The sequence below is a fragment of the Styela clava genome, chromosome 2 (assembly GCF_964204865.1).
Source record: "Styela clava chromosome 2, kaStyClav1.hap1.2, whole genome shotgun sequence".
NCBI lineage: Eukaryota > Metazoa > Chordata > Ascidiacea > Stolidobranchia > Styelidae > Styela > Styela clava.
Window position 1 is genome coordinate 18,566,573 of NC_135251.1, and position 22,609 is coordinate 18,589,181.

The 22,609-nt window shown below is 34.8% G+C and overlaps 3 protein-coding genes and 1 long non-coding RNA gene across 4 annotated transcripts; 1 reads left to right on the plus strand and 3 right to left on the minus strand.

Annotated features, from left to right (window-relative positions):
• Positions 1-1,452: 1,452 nt before the first annotated feature.
• On the minus strand, positions 1,453-4,688 carry LOC120335718 (serine/threonine-protein kinase DCLK1-like). The gene has a single exon (XM_039403307.2). It carries the CDS (start codon positions 4,598-4,600, stop codon positions 2,642-2,644), a length of 1,959 nt encoding a protein of 652 aa, XP_039259241.2. The 5' UTR covers positions 4,601-4,688; the 3' UTR covers positions 1,453-2,641.
• Positions 4,689-4,826: 138 nt separating this feature from the next.
• LOC120335252 (ciliogenesis and planar polarity effector 2-like) lies at positions 4,827-9,057 on the plus strand. The gene is made up of 7 exons (XM_039402733.2): positions 4,827-5,645; positions 6,190-6,243; positions 6,639-6,757; positions 7,007-7,131; positions 7,764-7,915; positions 8,159-8,267; positions 8,764-9,057. The coding sequence occupies exons 1-7, from the start codon at positions 5,557-5,559 to the stop codon at positions 8,848-8,850; spliced, it is 735 nt and encodes a 244-aa protein (XP_039258667.2). The 5' UTR covers positions 4,827-5,556; the 3' UTR covers positions 8,851-9,057.
• On the minus strand, positions 8,935-13,881 carry LOC120335247 (G protein-coupled receptor 137Ba-like). Its single transcript, XM_039402726.2, has 7 exons — positions 13,416-13,881; positions 13,122-13,171; positions 12,569-12,665; positions 11,265-11,570; positions 10,878-11,003; positions 10,532-10,659; positions 8,935-10,151 (listed from the first exon to the last, which is right to left on the minus strand). Exons 1-7 carry the CDS (start codon positions 13,794-13,796, stop codon positions 9,968-9,970), a joined length of 1,272 nt encoding a protein of 423 aa, XP_039258660.2. The 5' UTR covers positions 13,797-13,881; the 3' UTR covers positions 8,935-9,967.
• Positions 13,882-17,101: 3,220 nt separating this feature from the next.
• LOC120334081 (uncharacterized) lies at positions 17,102-20,334 on the minus strand. The gene is made up of 4 exons (XR_005568402.2): positions 19,924-20,334; positions 19,190-19,311; positions 18,571-18,731; positions 17,102-17,599 (listed from the first exon to the last, which is right to left on the minus strand). It is a non-coding gene; the product is annotated as an uncharacterized LOC120334081 (long non-coding RNA).
• Between the last annotated feature and the right edge of the window lie 2,275 nt (positions 20,335-22,609).

Here is a 22,609-nt window from a genome sequence, read left to right on the forward strand (position 1 = left end):
AAAATGTCAATTAAACATACGAATTAATATTACCTTCATGTAAAAATGAAGTTTTAGAACAAGGCGAATGGAAACATCTCCGATCAGATGCACGGGCTCGATGGTAGAGAGAGCCGTCATCGACCAGCGGTAACGTGAAACGCCAGTTACTTGTATATATATATATAAACTTTGCACGAATTAGCAGTTTCAGAGAAAAATTAGAGATGGGTTTCCATGATAAGAATGTGGTATATCGTGAACGTAGATGAAAAAATAATATGTAGAAACTTCGACCTCGTCTAATATTCGGCATTATTGATATTTTCGTCGCCAACCGATCGTTAGTTATCGTTTAGCCCGCTGTGGGATTGCAACGATTTGCTATGATGATATCTACTTTTAATAAATTCAGAGCGAAGTTCAATACTGTCAGCGTCCAATCCACTGGGGAGTTCGGCTTTTGTCCCTCGTCGGTGAGGATTCATCGAAAAATGTCTGATTCATCGCGTTAATACCAGCAAGAACTGTAATTTGAGATTTCCACAAATGTTTAGCACGCTACGGTATGTTAGGCACCGAATATGTTCGCTAGTGTTTTCTACCGGTATATTCTGGGCCTGGTATGGTTTCATGATCCGTTGTAAGGACATTAAGTAATAAATTATTCATTCTACTTGCACGGTCGTCTTGGCAGTATGACGGAGCATCGACGAGATGACAGAAGCCAGTCTGCGAAACATGCTATTAAGCATCTGTTAAGAACCCTAATGCACACAGGCTTTTTTAAATGAGATTACTTTTTTTACCACTCGAATTGTTGCCAGCATATTGTCGAAAATCCAACAACTTCCCCGAGAAATAAAATAGGTATATGGAAAGAAACTTTTTTACAAACGCCTTGGTAGAAAGACGCATATAGTTGAGATATACAAATGCAAGATTTAAAATCGGAACCAAGTACTATGATACAGTGAATAATAACGCTGCTATAAAATCAACTAGCAGATAAAATTGCCAGAGGTAAAAATTGAACTTTGTGAGTGATGAATGTCAGATTACGCTCTTTATACCGCGGAACTGTGACAATTCATCGCCTATCCAATACCGCACACCAATGTCAGTCTGAATGGAACGCAGCCCCGCGTCTCATCTTTAGGTGATATATATTTATACGATTCCTCGTAGGTTAGGGGGCGCATTTGGATAATGGTTGTTAATAACAACCCAGGTCCATTAAAGTCTCATCTATAAAAAAAAAATTTTCCTAAAAAACTTGACTTATACCTCGACTTACCATATATCTGGAGCAAAAAAAGGGACGGTGCGGATTGGACAAGCCGCAGGTCTACCGCGGAAAAACATGCTAAAACCCGGACTATCCCGGGACGTATGGTAAGCCTACTTGTACCCCATCTTAGAATCTCTCTCTCAATCCCAAGAATCTCCCTCTCAATCCCAAGAACAGCCAAGTTTCAACAAAAACAATCAGTACATATATTTGGAAATTTTCCACAACATGCAAAAAACACTGGTTGATTGTATTATTTTCGACATTTTTCAAGAATATAGCTCATGTTAAACTTTGTATAAATTGATGAATCTCATTATCACCAGCCCTTAGTGGAATAAATTTTATACATTGATAACAACGATTTAGAAGTTGAGAATGTAAAATTCAACAACTTTTGTTACCTAGAGCAAAAAATGTGATATTCGAGAAAATCAAAATTAATTGAGAGATCGACCAGGCATTAAGCCAACTTGAATATTCCTGCTGGTGGTATAAATACATACAAAAACAGTGATAGACTATGAAATGTACAAGATGATGGCATATGCTATGTAAAAAATATAACACTGGTTTCTGATAAATAATAATAAAGAAAGAAGCTAATGAATAATTCATATCTTTTTAATGTGTGCAATCGCAGTCAGAGCACATCTGGCATAAATAAATTTGATGGAAGGAAATAGTTATACTACCAAACAATGAGTTGACAGTTAAAGAAAAAAATACCAGACAAACAAAATGCTATATTGGGGTACCAATGAGAATTTCATTAGCGATTTTTTTTCAAATCACATGCTTATTGAAAAGTATACTAGAAATTTGAAGTATACACGAAAATTTGAATTTTAACCAGACTGCTCAAAAAGGTTAAATTTAACGGAAAGAAAATTTGCCAAATAAAATATTTTTATACCATATTTCACCAGTTATATAAACAAATAATAAAAAAAATACCCGTGCAGATAATATATTTCAGTGCAGACAAATGGAACATATTTTGGACACAATATTACAAAATTTTACAATGATTCCACCGATACAGAACAACAAAATTCAGACCAAAATGTTCTCTCAAATTCCTAATTTAAGATATGATTGAGCACAAAGTAGCAGCTTGGTATTTGCATTCACGATTTATAAAACAAAAGCTATTTTGTAATGATTGTTATAGGAAATGAAAGAAAAACTGTGCAATCGGATGTTGGAAGCAGTTATATAAAAAAGTTTTTCAGTGTGTTGAAAAAGTGCTCCATGTTAATATACAAAGTGGAAAATCCCAAAGCCTGCAACATACTGTACTTGTAACAGATTTCCTGTGTGTTTGATGGAACCAGAAACTAAATTTAAAAATGGCATACTGTACAGTGCTTACATTCTTTTTTTACTACCACGCTGATGAGTTCCTGATGCTGGACGCTGAAAATGAGATAATATGGTATGAGATACTAACATCTTCATGTCATGGTCAGAGGCTTCATCTCCAGATACCCATGGATGTTCCAAAACTTGAGATGCTGTTAATCTTATTTTGACATCATGTTGTAACATTTTGTTGATGAGGTCTTGTGCAGACTTTGAAACAAAATCCCAGTGAGGAGAAGGGAATTCATAATGTCCACATAGAATCGAATCAAATAGTTCTTCCTGCAGGTTTTTAACAGACTGAAAGGGAGGAAATCCACATAAAAGAATGTAAGTTATGACACCAGCAGCCCAAACATCAACTTGAACACCATATCCCTGCTGTAACACAATTTCGGGAGCGACATATGTTGGTGTTCCACAAACTGTGTATAACGGTCCATCTACCGTTGTCGCAAGACCAAAATCTCCTAGTTTCAATGCCTTACTGCTGTCTGAGTATTCGAAAAGCAAAAGATTTTCTGGTTTCACATCTCGATGAACTATATTGAGGTTGTGAAGATAAGCTAATGCACTACATAAATTATAAATCATGCCACTTGCATCTCGTTCCGTGTAACAAGAACCTGATGTAATCGCATCAAAAAGGTCGCCACCTTCCGCTAGCTCCATTACCAAAAAAATTTCAGTTTCTGTAACAAAATCTTGCAATACTCTGACAATATTTGGATGCTCAATTTTCTTCAAGATGGAAACTTCATTCTCGATTTTGTGGCCCGGTTCCGTACCTTTTGTTTTATCTATGATCTTCATGGCATATCTTATACCACTGGTGCGGTGAATGCATTCCTTCACTGTTGCAAAATTTCCATCACCCAGCATTGATCTAACTTTATATTGTCGAACAAGGTCTCGAGGCCAAGCTATGATGGGATCTTCATCCTTTTCAGCATCCGCTAGAGATCTTGTCAAGTCATTAGTGGGGTTTAAAGTCACATTTCCTTCTCGCTGATCTTGACTCTGCCGCATCCTTGATTTGGGTTTCTGAGGAGGTTGCGTTCTTGCGCTGGATTTCACCCGAAAACTTCTTCTGGGAGCTTGTGGTGTTGAGATAGGTTTCGTGAAGCCTTGTTCGGAATTATTGATTTCAAAATCATCATGAGTTAACTTTTCATATCCACAAGCAATAAAAACTTCATCATCTTCAAAAAAATCACTCAACTGGGTGACTTCCTTACCATGAAGTGTATAAATTTTTCTGACAGCACCTGTGTCAAGCTTTATAGCCGAGGTTATTTCATTCGCGACCTGTTCAAGGCTATGGGCTGTCTTTTTATTGAGCAGTATTCTGATAGCTTTTCTTGGTTTCACACCATTTCTTATAACTGTAATCAATTTTGGTCGAATAAAATCACGATTTAATCTGAAGGAGGATCTTCGCTCCTCTGACAATCGATTGTGATCATTGAAAGATTGTCTACCATCAGGTAATCTTGACATTGATCTAGACTTCAATTCGGAGTTTTGCGACCAGTTCGGACAAGCATTCCGCAGATAATCTAGTCTTTTGCAGGTTTCAGATGAAGAGCAGACATAGCTTTGTCCATTCACTAGCTCATCTAAACTGGTAATTCTTCGCCAATCGCCAATAGTAAAAATGGAGCGGACACCAAATGGAAGATTAACATTATCTTTGAGTGCACGAGTTAAATCAGTTAAAAGGGCATCAAAAGAACGGAATCGTGAACTTGAAATAGCATATGTGATACCTTGATGAAAACGGTCACCACTGCGATAAAATTGTACTCGCTTTGCTTTCTTTTCTTGTGATAAGTGTTGGAGGGTTCTTGTGCGATAAAAACTTGAATGAGCACTGTGAGCAGGACTACGTGTCCCTCTCATCAATCGAGACTTCTCAGATGCAAAATGTTCTGCAATAGAGCGCTGCATGACGCCATTCACCATGCTATTTGTCCTTCAAATGAAGTTAAAGAATACAACCAAAACACATAGCATACAAATAAGCTAAAAGATAATTTCAGAAGTTATAATTCTTTTTTAGTAGTCTGACCAAAACAGATTCGCAATTTAAATAGACTAGATTTCACAAAATTTCTCATGCTGTACCGACGGTAAAGACTATTGAGGTTTCCTGTATATAGACTAGATCTGTAGATCACCATTGGGACAAGTCTGCGAGTACTACAGTACTAGCCTATCATCAGCACGCAAAACAATCTGACAATGTAAAAACTACAGAATCATATTTTCCTCTCCTATTTCTAGACTACCCCTTTTGCCTCAAGATCAATTTCCTAAAAATTTTGAGACATCGTTTTGTCACAAAATTGAATTGATTACTTGAAGAGCCGCATCTTATGACAGAATTACCGCATTCAATGATTCATACCATCATACAGTCATGTCATACCGGTAGTCCTCTACTTGTGTACTGCCAAACGCAGTCAATGACGCTGTTACTTTTCAAATAAACACTTGAAAATGAAATCATCAATCTGTAAATACTCATCACATTCAACATTTCATTAGAACTAAGCCCAGTCTGACAATCCTGCCCAAACAACGCCCAGCGACACATAACAACAAACAAAATCACAAGTCGACGAGAGAGAACTTTCGCTCGCGACGAACAAAACCAAATGGTACGACAGACTGCACCGTCGATCCGAGAAGAAATTTCAAACGAAGAGAAAAAAGAATTAAGTTACGATTCACAAGGATAAAATCTATTACTATGCTCTGATCATCCATAGCCCAAATTTATTTCATTTGGTCGCTGTTTTACTCGATTCGATAGTAATTACTTTGTTCCAGTGCATCTTGGTGTGAAATAACAGATGTGCCTTCGCGTTGATATTTGACACTTCATTGAGAAGACAAATTCAAACTGTGTGGTCATTATGGTAAACGAATCTTTACGAGATATTATTGATGTGGAATGGCATCGAACTGAATTCGCAAATGAATTTTTCAAGTCCCTTTTACACAGGTACGAATACTGTTTTAAATTGGAATGAATTTGTTGGATTGAATAGCCAAATATATAGTTCGGCTTGGGGGAAATTTAGAAGTATTAAGATTGACAATTTAAGTGTATTAATAGACAGATCAGCAGCAGAAATGCAGTTATACTTGTTGGGGTACATGTCGCACATCTGTGTCTTAGGCCAGAAAGGTCTTGAACATGTATCCCGTCTCTTTTATACCGTTTAGCTTTTATGCAGATACTGTTACATTTTTGAGGGAAATAAACATATATCTGTATATACAGCTAGACTACTTCATTGTAATTTACTGGGTACATCTCTCCCTCATGCCAGCATACCTTACAGATAGATGTAATTCTAAGGCTTCCTGCAGGGTCCACAACATAAGAATATCGTTTGTTCTCTACTACCTCATTCTTCTCAAATTCTATTTTAGCAAAATCTGCTTATTATTTGAACAGGGTTTTGTGATTGTGTTATTGTTTCTGGTCTATGGCTTCAACTAACATATATTTGCCTGTGAATATGTTCTGTGTAATTTTTTAGGGGCCAACGCAGGCAGTTTGGACTTCTTGAAAGGCCTTCACTGCCACCTAGCAAGTGAGTGCATAATTATTATAGAAATATATGGAACAATCACTACAGACTGGCAAACCCTGCTCTTTAGACACAATTAATTTTTTCGTCATTATGCTGATATTATAATGAATTCTGTGATATATTTGCGTGCAAAATACTAAGGATTTATGGAACAATAGCCCAAGACGAGTATGAATCAAGAGGAACCTTCGTTTCTGATGAAATCTAACTAAGAACATAGCTAATTTTATTTCACTTGTCTCTTTCTCTTGTTTTCCATTCAATATATGTTAATATGTATAAATACTCCTTTCATGTTATATTTTGTAGTATTCAATTGAACCTATCTGGCATCTGCAGATTTTGTTTTATCAAATCTATTTTGATATTTAATCTTGTGTTTCAATAACTTTCAGAGAAACTACTATTGTCGAATACAAGATATTCCTTTGTGGAAGATCAGGGGTTGGGAAGACTGCAACAGTGGCAAAGTTAGCAGGCAACAAAATACCAAATGTTTTCAGTGAAACTGCAGGTATGCATGTTTATTTATCCAATATAACAACATCTCTATAATTGATAAACTTTAAAATAGAGTAACTATATAAAGCATATATGTGATCAATTTTGTACCAACATTGATTTATTTAGTATAGAGTCTTATACGTATTCCTTTTATGTCACATTGGTTTTCTAGAAATTGTTGAATGATCAATGAATATTCATGCAAAGCCATGGCCTAATTTAAAACATATTCTTCGACATGTTTTATTTTTAATCTTAGGTATCGAAACAACTTCTATTTATTGGCCAGTGCAAGTGAAAGCGACAAATAAAGTTGTCTTCTTTCGTCTTAATATATGGGATGTTGGAGATAATGCAATAAGAAAGTTTGAACACATTTTACCAGTTAGTAACAAACGTTTATTAAATACTTGAAACTAAACTAATTTTTCTCAAATAATTTAGAGATTTAATGTTAAATAAAATACTATAAATCCTTTACATTGTTTTTCAACTTGACGACTTTGACACATTTAGCCTTGTGTTTCATTCCGTTGTTTCCTGTGAATGATCTATGAATTCACAAATAAGCCCTGAGTAATAGCAATATTTTTTGATATGTTTTTGCAAAACTTGATAGAACAAATTTATAAACGAGAATATCGGTCGGAGACCGAAGACCAATCGATCGAAAGTTAGGGGATTCCCCAAAACAGAAACTGCGGTTTCGATTCATCCGCTCCTACTCCATGGCGACAGCGTGTGTCCCATCACTAATGAAATAATAACTCGCTAATTATATGGCATAATTCATCCAAAATCAATAAGCTTCTGGTCCGAGATATGATAAATGCACATGCAAAATTAGGAGCAGATTCAACCTTGCTTTCGTGAGATATCGTGTGTATCTAACAGACAAACAGACTTACCGATCTTAAAATCGATAAGTATTTATGGAAGTTGAATCTTTACTCTCAATGCTGTGTAGGTTTCATTTTCTATGTTTAATGAGTAGAAACTCTCAATTTTTATTTCAGGCATGCCAGTCAAATGCTGATTGCTATATTTACACATTTTCGTTTATCGATAGATCAAGCTTTGAAGATATTCCTCAATTAATAAGTAGAATGATGGGAGATGATAACAACTTAGAAGGTCGTAAACCAGCACAAATCATCATGGGGACACGGTATGTTCCTATATCTTTATGTGAAGTTTTTTAATAAATAGTAGCTCATAATCATGAGAGATAACCATTACATTAATGTGCGTTTTTCCAGCCCAAAGAGACATCGACGGAGGTATATTCTCATTTTGTCAAAATAAACGTATCAGTATGTAATGAAATCTATATATCAATATGACACCATAATAAACTTCAGTCATGTTTCCTCTTCATAACTGATGACATTGATACAATTTTTTTTCACAGAGCTGACCAGTATATACACAGTGATATATCAGAAATGGAATTGAGAGATCTTGCTCAAGCATGGAGAATACCTTTGCTCAGAACAAAAAATACCTATCTTAACAAACCTGTAAGGGAGTATAAAAATTCTTTATCATTTGAAAGACTAGTTCTTAGAAGGATTACTTTCTAATGTGGTGAATTTTATTCTACCGTAAAAAAGCATATTCTATCGTTTTGGTGCCATTGAATTGTCATTCACTCCGCTGTGGAGCATATCTTTGCAGCATGATGGTGCATGATGGTGCCTCTTAGCCCTTGTACCTTAAATAAATAACTGACTCATCAATTTATCCCTGAACTATCTTCCCCTGAGGTAAATGCCAAGTTCTTTTTTATTTGAGTTAGCTGACTTACACCCTACATCTAAGTCCATGTATCTGGAACTCACTGGTTAATAACTGAACTAAACACCTTATTGTCTCTCTTCGAGGTAAATATGAAGTTGTTTTTGTTAGGGTACGGTAAATCTAATCGATATCATATGCAATTTTTTTGCATTTCATTTTCTTTCCTGACCCTGCATCTTCTATCATGGAGTAAAAAAAAAATCTTCAATTTTGCAGGCAACAGAGCAAATATATGATATTGCACCAATCCTTGATGTTATATGTGGAATGTTATGGCAAAGAGATAATTCTCAGTTGAGATGACCCTGGTCTGCATAATGCAATGCCTGCCGAAGTAGGTTCAATTGCATATACCTGCATTCCTCTCACAATATAGCAAGAACAACGCTAGTTGAATTTTCATATATTTTTGCAAATTTATATTTTTATTACATTTGATGAAAAGATATATTAATTAAATAGCAAATGCACAATGATCAAAAATGAAAAACAAATAAAAAGCAAATTGTACGTAAAGTCAGTTCAGCTCGGCAATTATGGGACAACACTATAACAAACATAAGCTGATGAAGAACGTGACGGAGGTGGTGTGAAAAGTATGTTCATCCCTGCAGGTTTAATAATGTCCCATAAATTAGAATGTTCAGGAATTGAGGGGATGCAAACTTCTAGGTAGTAGTGAAGCATATATCAGATATCATGAAGGCATCATAAAATGGATATTTTTTATAGACCTTTAACCCTTTTTTTAACAATTTTTCCCCATATTGGAAAACTATACTCCTTTGCGAGCTTTGTCAAATGCGAGTCAAAGGTACAAAAACAATGTTCACATTCATATGCTTACTCAAGTATCAGAGTGGCTGCCAAATTTTATTTGTAACATCCAGGGCTAGGGAGCCTTAATAACATTTTGTTGGTACTAATCTCAAGCTTACCATATTAGCCGGAGCTAACAAATTATTGGCTCAATTGTTTCATATTTACAATACCCTATCATCTACAGCTTTCAATAATAACAGGACTAGATCTATTGTGATTTTAAACCAGATCCCCAACCCTGGTTACTTCACCGTAGAGTTATTACTGATCAGTCTGATTAACTAGTTACAGAAATAGGTAAATCTACCAACAATCTTTGAGTTCAGTTAAGGATTATTTAGTAAACTGATTGCTATAGTGATTCATTATTTATTTATTGCACATACAAGCAAGTTCAGAAATAATTTTAGTGCAATCAAGTTGGCAATATTTCATGAATTGGCGTTTCTTGCTTCTATAAGCATTTGGGAAAAGGAGCAAGTTGTGTCACAGTTTATTGCACAGATGAGGTGGTTTACTATCTTGCACAGATGAGGTGGTTTACTATCTCTCACAAACGGCAATCTATTAGCAATAATTCCAATGCATATTAACATTTTCACTGAGAGTAAACAGAAGCCTGTTGTCCTTGCTGGTAACGATATGGATCTCGATAGAATGATCCAGTGTTTCTTCTTGGACTTGAAGATGCTATCAAACCATGTGATGAGTAAGATCGGAGCTGGCTTCCCTGTATACTATTTCTTTGCAGAGAACTTCCATACCGTCCTCCATTATGGTATCTATGCGAATGTGAAGATTTTGATACTGGAAGAATCAAAGGACAAGCAAGGGCAAAATGGAAGAGTGCCACAAAGTACATTAGTCACCATGGATCAGAATAACTGAAATATTCCCTTGCATATCAATGGCCGATTGTGTAGGGCCTTGTTTAGGGGTAAATGGCATGAATAATTTTACTAAATAATCCACCAAAAAATTGTGTAGACTATGCAAATCAATGTAACTCCATTATTTTTGATGATTGAATTAATGTACATAGCCCTCGTAAAAACAATTATGCTGTATTAGATGAAATTAAGTGCGCTTGTAATAAAAGTCAGGCTATAGTACACATGCCATAATATGCAGTACCAAAGTCATATTAATCAGTAAAACTCACATATCCTTTGCCAGAGGTGCATTAACTGATGCTTGATTCGATTCCTCATCACTGTCATATCTATGAGGATTGTCAAAAAAATAGACTCGAGAGCTGTAACTTTGGCTATTGAGCATGCTGTCAGGAATCTGGCCATAAAAATAAACAACATGAAATTGATAGCAAACTTCTTGTCAAATTAACAATAAATCCTTATAGAAATTAAAATTTTGGACCTCCTGAAGTATGCGCACCAAGGTGGCGCTCGACCTGAACTCTGGTTGTGTACCATATTAGGGTTCAGGTTATGCAACATCCTGGTGCGCATAATTCAGGAGTACCGAAATTTTATTAGACGATCACTTACCATACTCTGCTCAGGTCTTCGAACCCGGAAAAAGAAAATAACTAAACTTGTTGGAAGAAGTTCCCATACGAATAACACAATTCCGAACATAACGTACGAAAGTTGCGACACATCAACAAGATCTGCCTGTTATGAAATTGGATAAAAATTGAGGAAGTTACAAAATGCGCCTAACTATATTGGTGAAGACTGTAAGAGATCCTGTATTCTAACTCTACGCCCATGGATGACCATTTAATAAATTGAGAATAATCTAACTAAAATTGGTGATCCTCTGTATGACTGGCTGCGTGTGAATAGCCTTGTCAGATAAAAAGGTGCAAAATGCCTTATATTGCCATTGACATAGTAAAACTATTGATCAATAGCCTATAATGAATCACTTACCTGATCAGAAACATTATACCAGTCAAAATTGAAAGATGACATTTTGTTGTGACATCTCAGTGGGCTAACGGCAAGTAGGTTGTATATGGCACGAGATGTGAACAGGAAAACAATGAGAAATCCTACTGTTGCAGCCTGACACACTGTTGTTCCTTTGGCTTCAAGTAAAATATTGGCTGAAGTTGTTTTTGAGATTCGTACAATGCAATAAGCGAGCCATACCCCTCCAACAACAAACAGAAAATCATTAACGAGCACACGGGCCGTTACTGCTATTGATACGATGTCTTCATTTGGATCGATCATCTGGATAAACAAAATAGATGATGACAGCTGTGAAATCAGCAAGTGCGGTTTCAAGCACCTTGCGGCGTCTGAAGCTGCTGCAAAACCATGGCAGGATTTCCAAATCATGGCCGCTATGGTCAAACCATGACGGTTGACTTTTTAGCTGCCACAAACAAATGACGTGAAGCAGGGTACCACGGCAGCGAATTGAAAACCATGGCGGGTAAAATTGTGCTGCCACAAACCAAGGCATGTAGGCTGTAATGGCAGGACTGCCCCTGATGGTGACACACTTTGGGTAAGTTAAAACATTTTCCTTATGGATACAGTTTTGATGGATTTGGGGTTAGGTTTCAGGTGTAAGTAGATATGATTCCGCATGATAAACTAAAATCTGGTACATGACTTTGTGAATATACTGGTAATACCGCCGTAAAACCATGGCAAGCGACGTCGCTGTTCGATCAAGGCAGGAGCCGCCATTTAGAATCTGGAGACGTCGAATAGTGACAAGACAAACCCAGTCAAAATATCAGACAGTCAAAATTTAACATACAATCATCATTAAGCAACATAAGCTAAGATTTTTATAGTCAAAATTAGGTTTTCACGTAGTTCAAAGCTGGAATCGAAGTTGTTTTAGAAATGGCTTGGTTTCGAATGTAAATTTTCCCAGATTACACACCCTAAAATATTACTCCACAATATCCTCCAAAAATGCCCTGTAGTCGATAAGATCTATTAGCAAGAGTTCATCTTGTACTAATAGGTTACAAGTCAAAACAGATGTGATTGGCACAAAAATATCCATGCAACACCTTATAGAAGTTGTAATTTTAAAAACCTATGAGCCTAATATTAAACTGCTATAACATACCGGATATATGGGACGAGTGTAATGCATGTTAATACTAAAATGGCAATCTGTTGTGAAGTACAGAAGATTTATTTGCTTCAAAGCAATATTTACATTTTGAGTGTAAAACAAACAAATTGTATAAATAAATCCAACTCACATTAACTGCAGTCTGTTGGTAAACCACGATCGCACATCCGAGATTCATAGCAAAAAATATTGCGCTCATCAACAAACATGCAAAACGAAGGGGATTTCTGTAACACATTCAAAAACCTCGTTAGAAAAAAGCTTAAACACAAACACAACTGAAGGTAACAATCAATCAGCGTGACTGATAATATGATCGTGCAGCTTATTTGGACTGTAGCAAGCAATATTTGGTATATTGATATGAAACCAATAAACTCACTAAAATAGTTTTGTCATAAATACTAGATGATATTTAGCCTAGTAATATGACAGGCCACAATAACTTGTTGACTGACAGTTTCAAGAACCACTCAGTAATTCAGCAAATCCATAAATCGTCTCCAATAATAAGAGTACATTTTGTCTATGCAATGAACAGGAATACATTTTAATATTTTATCTCCATATTTGTTTTGCCAAATAGACTTAACTATAGTGAAATGAAAGCATTTGATTGTAAATAGTAATGAATCATGCCCAAATGGAAATCTAACATTATCATTCGCTGTACGAGTTCTTACTTGTATTTTCTCGGGTTAGCTGCATATTGTGGTTTAGCTTTAAACATCACCTGTGGAAAGAAGAGATTTCTATATTTGTTATTTTTCGGATTAAAGTGTATCAAGCTTAAATGAAGGCATAAAAAATTATTTTAATAAAAAAACAAGGGTCCCCTCTTAATGAGCAATAAATTCACTCAAGCAACTATGGCATTTTTTAATTTGTAAAATGGTACTAACTTTAACGATACTCCATTGCAACACAATAAGGCAGATATATTTCTAAGGACGGATAAAAAGCATAAGATTTCTCACCTGTGAAAAATATAAGTTGAGCAAGCATAAAGTGAAAAATTGAAGACAAACGGGAAAGCAATAGAACAAATAATACCAAACCAATGGTAGAGTATTTGCCATTCTAGTATCCTTGAAGTAGAATGAGAAAAGTGTTGTACGTAATCCACTCCATGCCACACACAGAAACAAGAATACAGTCTGGAAGCTTACTCTTTTATAATTGTAGTACAGAACAAGCCATAATTGAACATAAACGATAATAAACAACATGGAGTACAGTATGATATACGTTGCAGTTAGTCCTGCTTCAACTTGATCCGATACAGCAGGTGTAAGAGGTGAGGTAGAATTTTCTGAATCCATTACACTGCAGTTGGATGAAAACAGTAAATAGACCATGTTTCTTCTTCTATTCTCATAAAAATTACATTATAACATATGAATTAAAATAGCAGAAAAATATAGATCTATAAAAGAAATAGATGAAGAATAAGTGTTACTAAAAAAACAGAACACCAAACTTTCCTAATTACATCTACGAAAATAGAGAAAATATAAAAAAGATGTTCCTATATGTATATATGGCATTCACAATATTCCAAAGTCAGGGTATATGGATTTCCATGCTATGTCATTTTTAATAATTGCCATGTAAACAAGCAGATAATTCAGTAGGTGCTACTAAGTTTAAAGTGACAATTGTCTTTTCAGATCTGGATAGACATCCAACTATACATTACATCAGTATTTGTGAGGTGAATAGTGTGTAATTTGTTCGCGATGGGCTACTAAGCACACAAGTACTTTGGTCACTCACAAATTGTTTTGCAGTCAATGTGCTATATATACCTGTTTTGATGTAGCCTACATGTTTTATATTTTACTGTTATATATCATCAGCTATTCATAATTTTGATCTGCTTAGAAAGTACTAAACATAACAATTCTTGCCCATATAAAGTAGAACCAAATTCTAATTGACAGTACGACATAATTTTTGTCATGTGGAAACCTACGCACCCTGTTATTAATTTAAATTATCATTCAAACAAGCATGATGCGATCTGGCGCATCTACCGCGTGCCAGGTTCAGACGCCTCGGTTCAGAGACAAATAGAGTTTTGTTTTATTGAACCAAATGCCGGGACATCTAAATATCATCTTTGCAAAATGTGCGAAATATTTGTTGAAATAATTGCATTCAATAATTGAAATGATAATATAGATCGACAACTGAATATGAGATGGTTGTACATGATATGTTTAAGGTAAACAGAAATATTACTTGAACCGGATATAATATTTACCGTACTGGTATCTGTTTGAATCTCAGCGTCAACCTATACAAGTGTGGCACAGTTCAGCAGTTGTCTGATTCCATGAATAGCCCAGACATTAAAAAACATCAATTGTAACAGTGAGTGCAAACCCCATTTTTGAAAGTCGGTCTGGTTATCATATTGGCAAACCGACACTACGCAAAAAAACAAAAGAAAACACAATCTAAAAACGGCACAATTGAATTCTTGACAAAAAATAATCTGATTTACCGAAGGGAAAAAAATTAACCGTACCTTTTAGAGTTTTAGTCAAAAAAACACGAGTTTGGTCATGTGATGGTCGATGCACGTCATGATGATTAAAATTATTTATGAGTCACGCATGGCGCGATCTTACGCATGTGCCAGATGCGCTCTTTTCAGAGACAAAAAGCGAGTTCGTTTTATTGAACTGAATGTCGGGACATCTTGGATCTGAAGAACTGTGCCCTACTACTGTACCGGTACTATCAGTACTATATACCGTACAATATCAGAATATAGAAATGAATAACCAGGCAAATTAAGTTTGAAAATGGCTGTGTAAAATTTGAAATACTTTGACATACAGTACCATAACTGTTTATTGAACCTGATACAGTACCGGTACGGTACAGGTATTATCTGAATATTCAAAAACACTGAAACAACATTTCATTCCTATGTTTTCATTTTCAGGATATAACTTACCGATAGACATTTATGGTTTATCCTTGTCTATATCGTCCATGTACTGATGTAGGATATTACCTTCATCCTTATTATTCAGTTAACGGTATGGAAATGGATTTGCATAGTGAATTTAAAACACTGAAGGTATGACCAGTCCTACCGTAATAAAACTGTTCCACTGAAGTAGCATAACAATAATGAAAAACCATATTACCCATATTCACATTCATACATTACAGCATTACAGTCAAATTCAATTTTCTATGTATAAGTATAAGTTTACTTCGACTCCATAATCAGCAAAACAATAAAATGAATGGTAAAAATAAATAAATAAAAACTGATTATGAAATCAGGAGAGCGAACAAAACCTTAGATAAGGTTTAAAACGTACAGAATGTATATAAGATGGAAGGTTTTGCCAAGAAGATGTGGTACGTGTTCACTCACCTAAAATAATTGAAATATTTCACACACGCTCACACGCACCCACATACACAACCATATACAGATATAGAAGTTATTGAGTAAAGGGAACATGAAAAATTACATACTGGTAGTTAATAAAAAATAAATAAAAAAAAATTACTTGCCACACCATATTAATAAATTTATGATGATTGCCACTGCCAAATTGATCAATTTTATAAATGGGAGTGAACAGTAAAGATAAACTTTTATAAAAAAATATATTGTCAAGCTGATTCTGTGATTATAGGTGGGAGTCAAATGCCAAAATGCCCAACCAAAGTTGCCAGAATTGCAACAGGGGTGATAACTTTTTTGTGGCTTTGGAGCCAGGCCACACAAAAGGGGCCAGGCCACGGAGAAAATGGGGCCAGGCCACAGAGAAAATGGGGCCAGGCCACGGACAATTTGGGGCCAGGCCAGCGCAATGGTAATGTTAAGACATCCGTATTTGTTTAGTTATATTTTTGTTTATAAGTAATGTGGAAACTGGTAATGTTAAGACATGTACGGTACTTGTACAATTGAACCGTATCGTATGTTACAACCAGGGAAAATGCTGTATTCGAACACTTACTCAAAATAATAGATAAAAACAAATGATAAAGTAACTGAATATAGAATCGGGAAAGCAAACAAAACCTCAAGTAAAGTTTGAAGCCTACATATTTCAGATGGAAAGGTATTGATAAAAGAAGTAGTACGTGTTCGCTCACCCAATGTATTACTTATGTGAGGGGGTATATTGCGAGCGATACATTATTGTAGTGTTTCTACTGGTCACCGTATCTATACATTTATATTCCTCACCGCATTCATTGTCTTTTTACTGTAGCGTGAACTGGTGCCTATATGTTAAAAAAAACTCAGTGAAATAAGTTATATTTATTGCTTGTTGCATACCTTTTTGTGATTGTTAATTTTTTTTAGCGAATATGTGTTGTTATTTAATTATTTTCATACAATACATGGTTAATAGATCATTGAATAATTCCACCAGTGACTCAAATGCTATTATTAAATGAAGTCCGTACTGATAAATTGTGTAGTTCTACCTGTATTGCATAGGCAATTGACAGGGGTTTACACGCTAAGATGTTTTAGATTTGTAATACAAATTGCAGGCACAACATATCGGTAGCTGGTATACGCTATCACAACCACTAGTATCCCAATAATCAACATGCAAAAAAGACTACTCTTCTCCGTTATACATTATCCCTAACAGAAAACAAGATCCATGCATACCAGTTGATTAACTGTTTCATTTATTGAAAAATATGCAAAAAAAAATTGCAAACACCAGATTGGCAGGATTCCAACATACTCTTTTTTAAAATAAGATTCATCTCCGAGGGAGTCCTTTTTGTTAGCATCTTAAGACTTTCCTATTACCGATAATTACTTCAATTATATTCAGCGTAATGAATATCAGGGATAAATGTTCAATCATAAGACTGTTTTTTCAATATAAGTCATCATAGATATATCGGAAAAGTAACAGTAGTACAAACGCATATTAGATAATCATAAGCAAGGAAATTGTAAGACTCTTTTGACTGGAACTGGTTTAGAGATTCAAGGGAAAATTCGCAAAATTCAATTTGGTATTTTTTCAAATTTGTTTTTAGCAACCACACTGGTAAGGTTGAGTATCTCCTACACAATATAAAACCAAAATTATATAGAGTCCGTATTGTTGTCATCATAGCAGACACCATGATATAATTTCTTCTCTCCAAGCTATAAAACAAAAAAATTATGTTAAAATTCTTGATGACTTGAGTGGTTTATTATTTTACAGTACTGGGAATCAAAATACCTATTTCACCAATAAATACTTTTTAATCCTGCACACCATTTTGAGAATACAGGTAAAACGTAAAATTAAATGGTAGTGATATTAGGGAGTGGGGTTTTATGGCACGGTTGTTAGCAACAATATGGGATGAAATTTATCTAACAGAAGGAAGTATGTAGGTTTCATATAGAATTATTACATCATTTTTATCATTGTCAACTATTCAATCCAAATCTAACGAAGATTCAATAAAACATGGTGTTTATTCGACTAGACCAGGGGTTCTCAACCTTTTTTCTGCAAAATACCCCCAAGGCACGAAACAATCAACGTGAACCCCCAGTAATGTGACACCGAACAAAGTTGTGATATATCGATTAACAATTTGTTGAAACAACAATTTATTGACCAGATAAAACTAAATTTAATTTCCCTGTTACTAATATTGCCCTAACTAATAAATTCTTAAAATCCCTTTCAAGTTTCAATAAGGATATCACTTTCTCCAGTGCTCGCAGCACGCTGTATTTTCTGTGAATTTCACATTGTTTACGTCACAATCACAACAACGCAAGATCAGGGAAAATCTATGTCTCAATTGGCATCCAGTTTCAATCGGCACGCATTTTCCTCTGGTAGTAATAAAGGATATTTGAAACAGCAACACGCAAAAACTCGACTGCCATCCAAGTACAACCTGAAATCTTTTCGCGAACCCCAGGTTGAGAACCCCTGGACTAAAGACTGCTTGGTCCATCCCTGATTTGTATACATCGCAGATCACTTCATTATCAAAAACTCATTAAGTTAGGAAACAAATGGAATGGGCCAATTTTAATATTCTATTCTGTTTTTACTTATTGTTGCCTATGTCCTGCTATAAAGCTCAGTACAAACAATACGTCAAACTCACATTGAGGTACGTAGAATCTGAATAAATCTTCGAGCAATCATAATACCACACTTGCCAATTCCACGTCATTCTATTGTTTTATGCACGCGATGTTTTGGAGAAGCAAAATCAATAACATGGAAACTGCGACAACTGTTTGCATGTCGTTACGACGTGAGCACCTGAGATTATGTTATTTGTTAAAGCCATACTGAACAATTTTTTATCATGTAATACAATTAATACATATTAGGCATTACATGTATTTCTTTACAATGCTTAGTGATTGAGGCAATATTTAAAAATAAAAACCAATAGTGGCAAAAAATTCACATCTTACACTTTTTAAAAAAAAAGAGTGCTTAATAGGGAACACCATTTGCAAAAAACATCTTGCGAGAACATCTCTTGACAATGAAATTTTTCCAAATACAGCATAAAAATAGCAAGTAGTCAAGAAAAATTATGAAAGAACTTGCAAATGTTATTTTAGGAAAACAAATGTACAAAATTCAGACTTGACTATTAGACACAATCTTGACTGGAACAAAAAAATTTAACCATGGAGATTGTATTCAGGTCTCATCTGTACAGTTATTGTTACAATGATGTGATCAAGGCAAATAATACCAAATCTTACCATTATACTATTCCATCTATTTTAGTATTTAATCTTTGTAGTGGAATCTCGTTCGGAATATAGTTCTTCTCGGAAAAACTTTTTCGCTTGATTCCTGTTTTCATTATCAATTTAAACAATCCCTGAAAGCAGATCCAATTATGTATGTAGTAGTAATCATCACAAGAATATAATACAAATATGTTATGCATGCTTCAGGTGGATATAAAAATATAAGGAATATTATTAAGTATTTCTAGCTGTGTCACAACCGTATATATACTATATACTTAATATATACTTAAATCTCCACTCAAACCATTTGAATGACTAACGAATATAAAAGTGTGAATCAAAGCTTCCCCCAAAACCAGTCTCAAATGAAAAATCCAGTGCGCCAGCTAATGTTATCTAATAAATAATATACATTGTAATATTAGGCTAAAATGTATAGTCTGATATGAGTATTACTTATAAATAGTTTGAGTAAGATAAGCTTGAAATATTTTTCCCAACCTGGTAAATGTAAACTACAAATTAGCTTTCATATTCATAATCTATGATCAAATTGATATGATACCAGCTTCTTACAGCCTAATTCTTGTATACATTCCTCAGTTATCGTATAGTATCTGTTTCACTGCGATCATTACTCATATCAGCATATATACTGAACAAAAAACATTAATTCCCCAAAAAGTGAAACAAATCTTATGGTACTATTGTTGTAAAGTAACTTAACCATCATTACAAACCTGTTATATGAAATAAAAACTATGACTATTCCACTTCCGACAACATTCAGACATTGCGTCCCCGAATCACCTTGCTGTATGAATCCACTTTTTAAACTGCACTTCCCGGCAACAAATTTCAAAGTATTTACTTTTCAGACAGTCAAACATGATTTCATACTATTATGGTTACCTGTAACTTGAAGATCTTTACTAACCTGTTGAAAACCATGAAAAAAAAAAATACAAAATCATCTCCATAACAGAAATCAAGTATGGCTCCATATACAGATATACCATGTTTTCCCAAAAATAAGACTGGGTCTCATTTCAATTTTCTTCCGAAAAATAACACTAGGGCTTATTTTCGGGGGATATCTTATATTTTTATTTATTAAAAACAAACTTAAAAAGTAGAGAATTACGAGATTTTCAAATATACAAACTATAGCAACTAACCCCCAAATGTACCCCATTTCATGTTGAAATCAACAAAACAAAGTTAATTTTTCCCAAAATTCGAACAAAGACTTTCGTAGGAATCAAATTACACCAGTTTAAGAAACATAACATGTTCCACCCAGTCATTATTAAATTAAAATTTATATTCTCAAGACCTTTGGCACTGATTGAAATAATTATATCTAAGTTCCCATCCGTACGATGTACCTAATTACCCTTGTTGAGATAATAGGAATTTCTGTTTATAACGTGAATCACGAGCTCACGTTTACAGCATTTAATTGGATTTATGATCAACGTATAAATACGACTCCGATATCTTTCGATAGGAGGAGGGAAGACGATGTAAACCATTCTAAGCTAGTCTGGATTAATGTTATAAGATTTATATTCTGTGTGTTGTGGAAATTTACGAATAAAAACATATAGAGATTTTTAACGCATCTTCATTCACGTGGGCGTTGAAGCTGAAGGGTGAACGGGTGACTTGCAAGTTCTGAGACAATCTACGAAATAGCAATATATGGTAACATCACATTCATCTACCATTTATGCTATAAAACTATGAACCTATATATATTATACCCTATATATGAACCTCGGTTAAGTGTGATTCAAGCGAATTCTTTTCACTAATAAGGTTTGCCTGTACCTTCAAGATCATCACTAACCTGTTAAACACACAAAAAATAAGACTAATCCACACCTCATAACAGAATTTGAGTGTGGCTCCATATTACTGTACTGCTCAAGTCTGTGGCTCCATTTTCTATCCTGTATTTCCAGGCAATAAATTCTCGGTAAAATGCGATTCAAGCATATTCTTTTCACTAATAAGGTTTGTCTGTACCTTCAAGATCATCACTAACCTGTTAAGCACACAAAAAATAAGACTAATCCACTTCTCAAAACGAATTTGAGTGTGGCTCCATATTACTGAACTGCTCTAGTCTGTGGCTCCATTTTCTATCCTGTATTTCCAGGCAATAAATTCTCGGTTAAATGTGATTCAAGCGTATTCTTTTCACTAATTAGGTTTGCCTGTACCTTCAAGATCATCACTAACCTGTTAAACACACAAAGAATAAGACTAATCCACTTCTCAAAACGAATTTGAGTGTGGCTCCATAATACTGAACTGCTCAAGTCTGTGGCTCCATTTTCTATCCAGTATTTCCAGGCAATAAATTCTCGGTTAAATGTGATTCAAGCGTATTATTTTCACTAATAAGGTTTGTCTGTACCTTCAAGATCATTACTAACCTGTTGAACACACAAAAAATAGGACTAATCCACTTTTCATACCAGAATTTGAGTGTGGCTCCGTATTACTGCATAGCACCATGGCCTGGCCTGGCCCCGATTTCTCCGTGGCCCGGCCTCAATTTCTCTGTGGCCCGGCCCCAATTTCTCCGTGGCCTGGCCCCATTTCAGTGGCCTGGCCCCAAAGCCACAAAAAAGTGATCACTCCCTCTCCAGAATTGGGTGCATGAAGAGGTGGGCTAGACCACTTCATTGCCCAAACTAGAGCCTATTATTGCCAAATTATAGTCCAGATTGTAATAATTATTTAAATCTATCAGTAACTTTATAAGTATGAGTAATTATAATTAATTAAGGTAGAAAGACAGGGTATAGGAATATGTTGGCTGCTAAGGTTATAAGGTTTTTTTTTTTTCATTCTTAGATATTGACTTCTGCAGGGATAAAGGAATTAGGAATAAAGGAATTAGTATTGTTATTTTACAGGATCATTTCTTCATTAAACTGTAAATGTAAACTAATATTTTTTTTTTTTTTAATAATAATAAAAAATAATATAAATCATTACATACAGATGAAACAGTATAAATTCCATAATATTTTTTAAACATTACTTTTCACAAACTAAATTCCAGTCAAACTTTATCTCCATAACACATTAAAATTAACCAACTCGATATGTAACAGCCGTATCTTTGTTGTTGTCGATTTCTACAAAAGCCAACCTTTGACCCCATAGAAAAATTTACAGTTTCAATCTTCTTCAGACCAGAGAGAGAGATTGAGTTATTTTATTTTCACAAAACAATGTTAAAAAAATTATATTACAGATTTTTATAGAAATACAGTGGAGTGAATCTTTAAACATTGAATCGTGTTTGTCAGTATGCAAGACCTTTACAGGTCACCGAGGCTACTGACCATTTTATTTACGTTGTGATCAAACTGTCAGTATGGGAGGGCCTTTAACAAGTGTCAATGG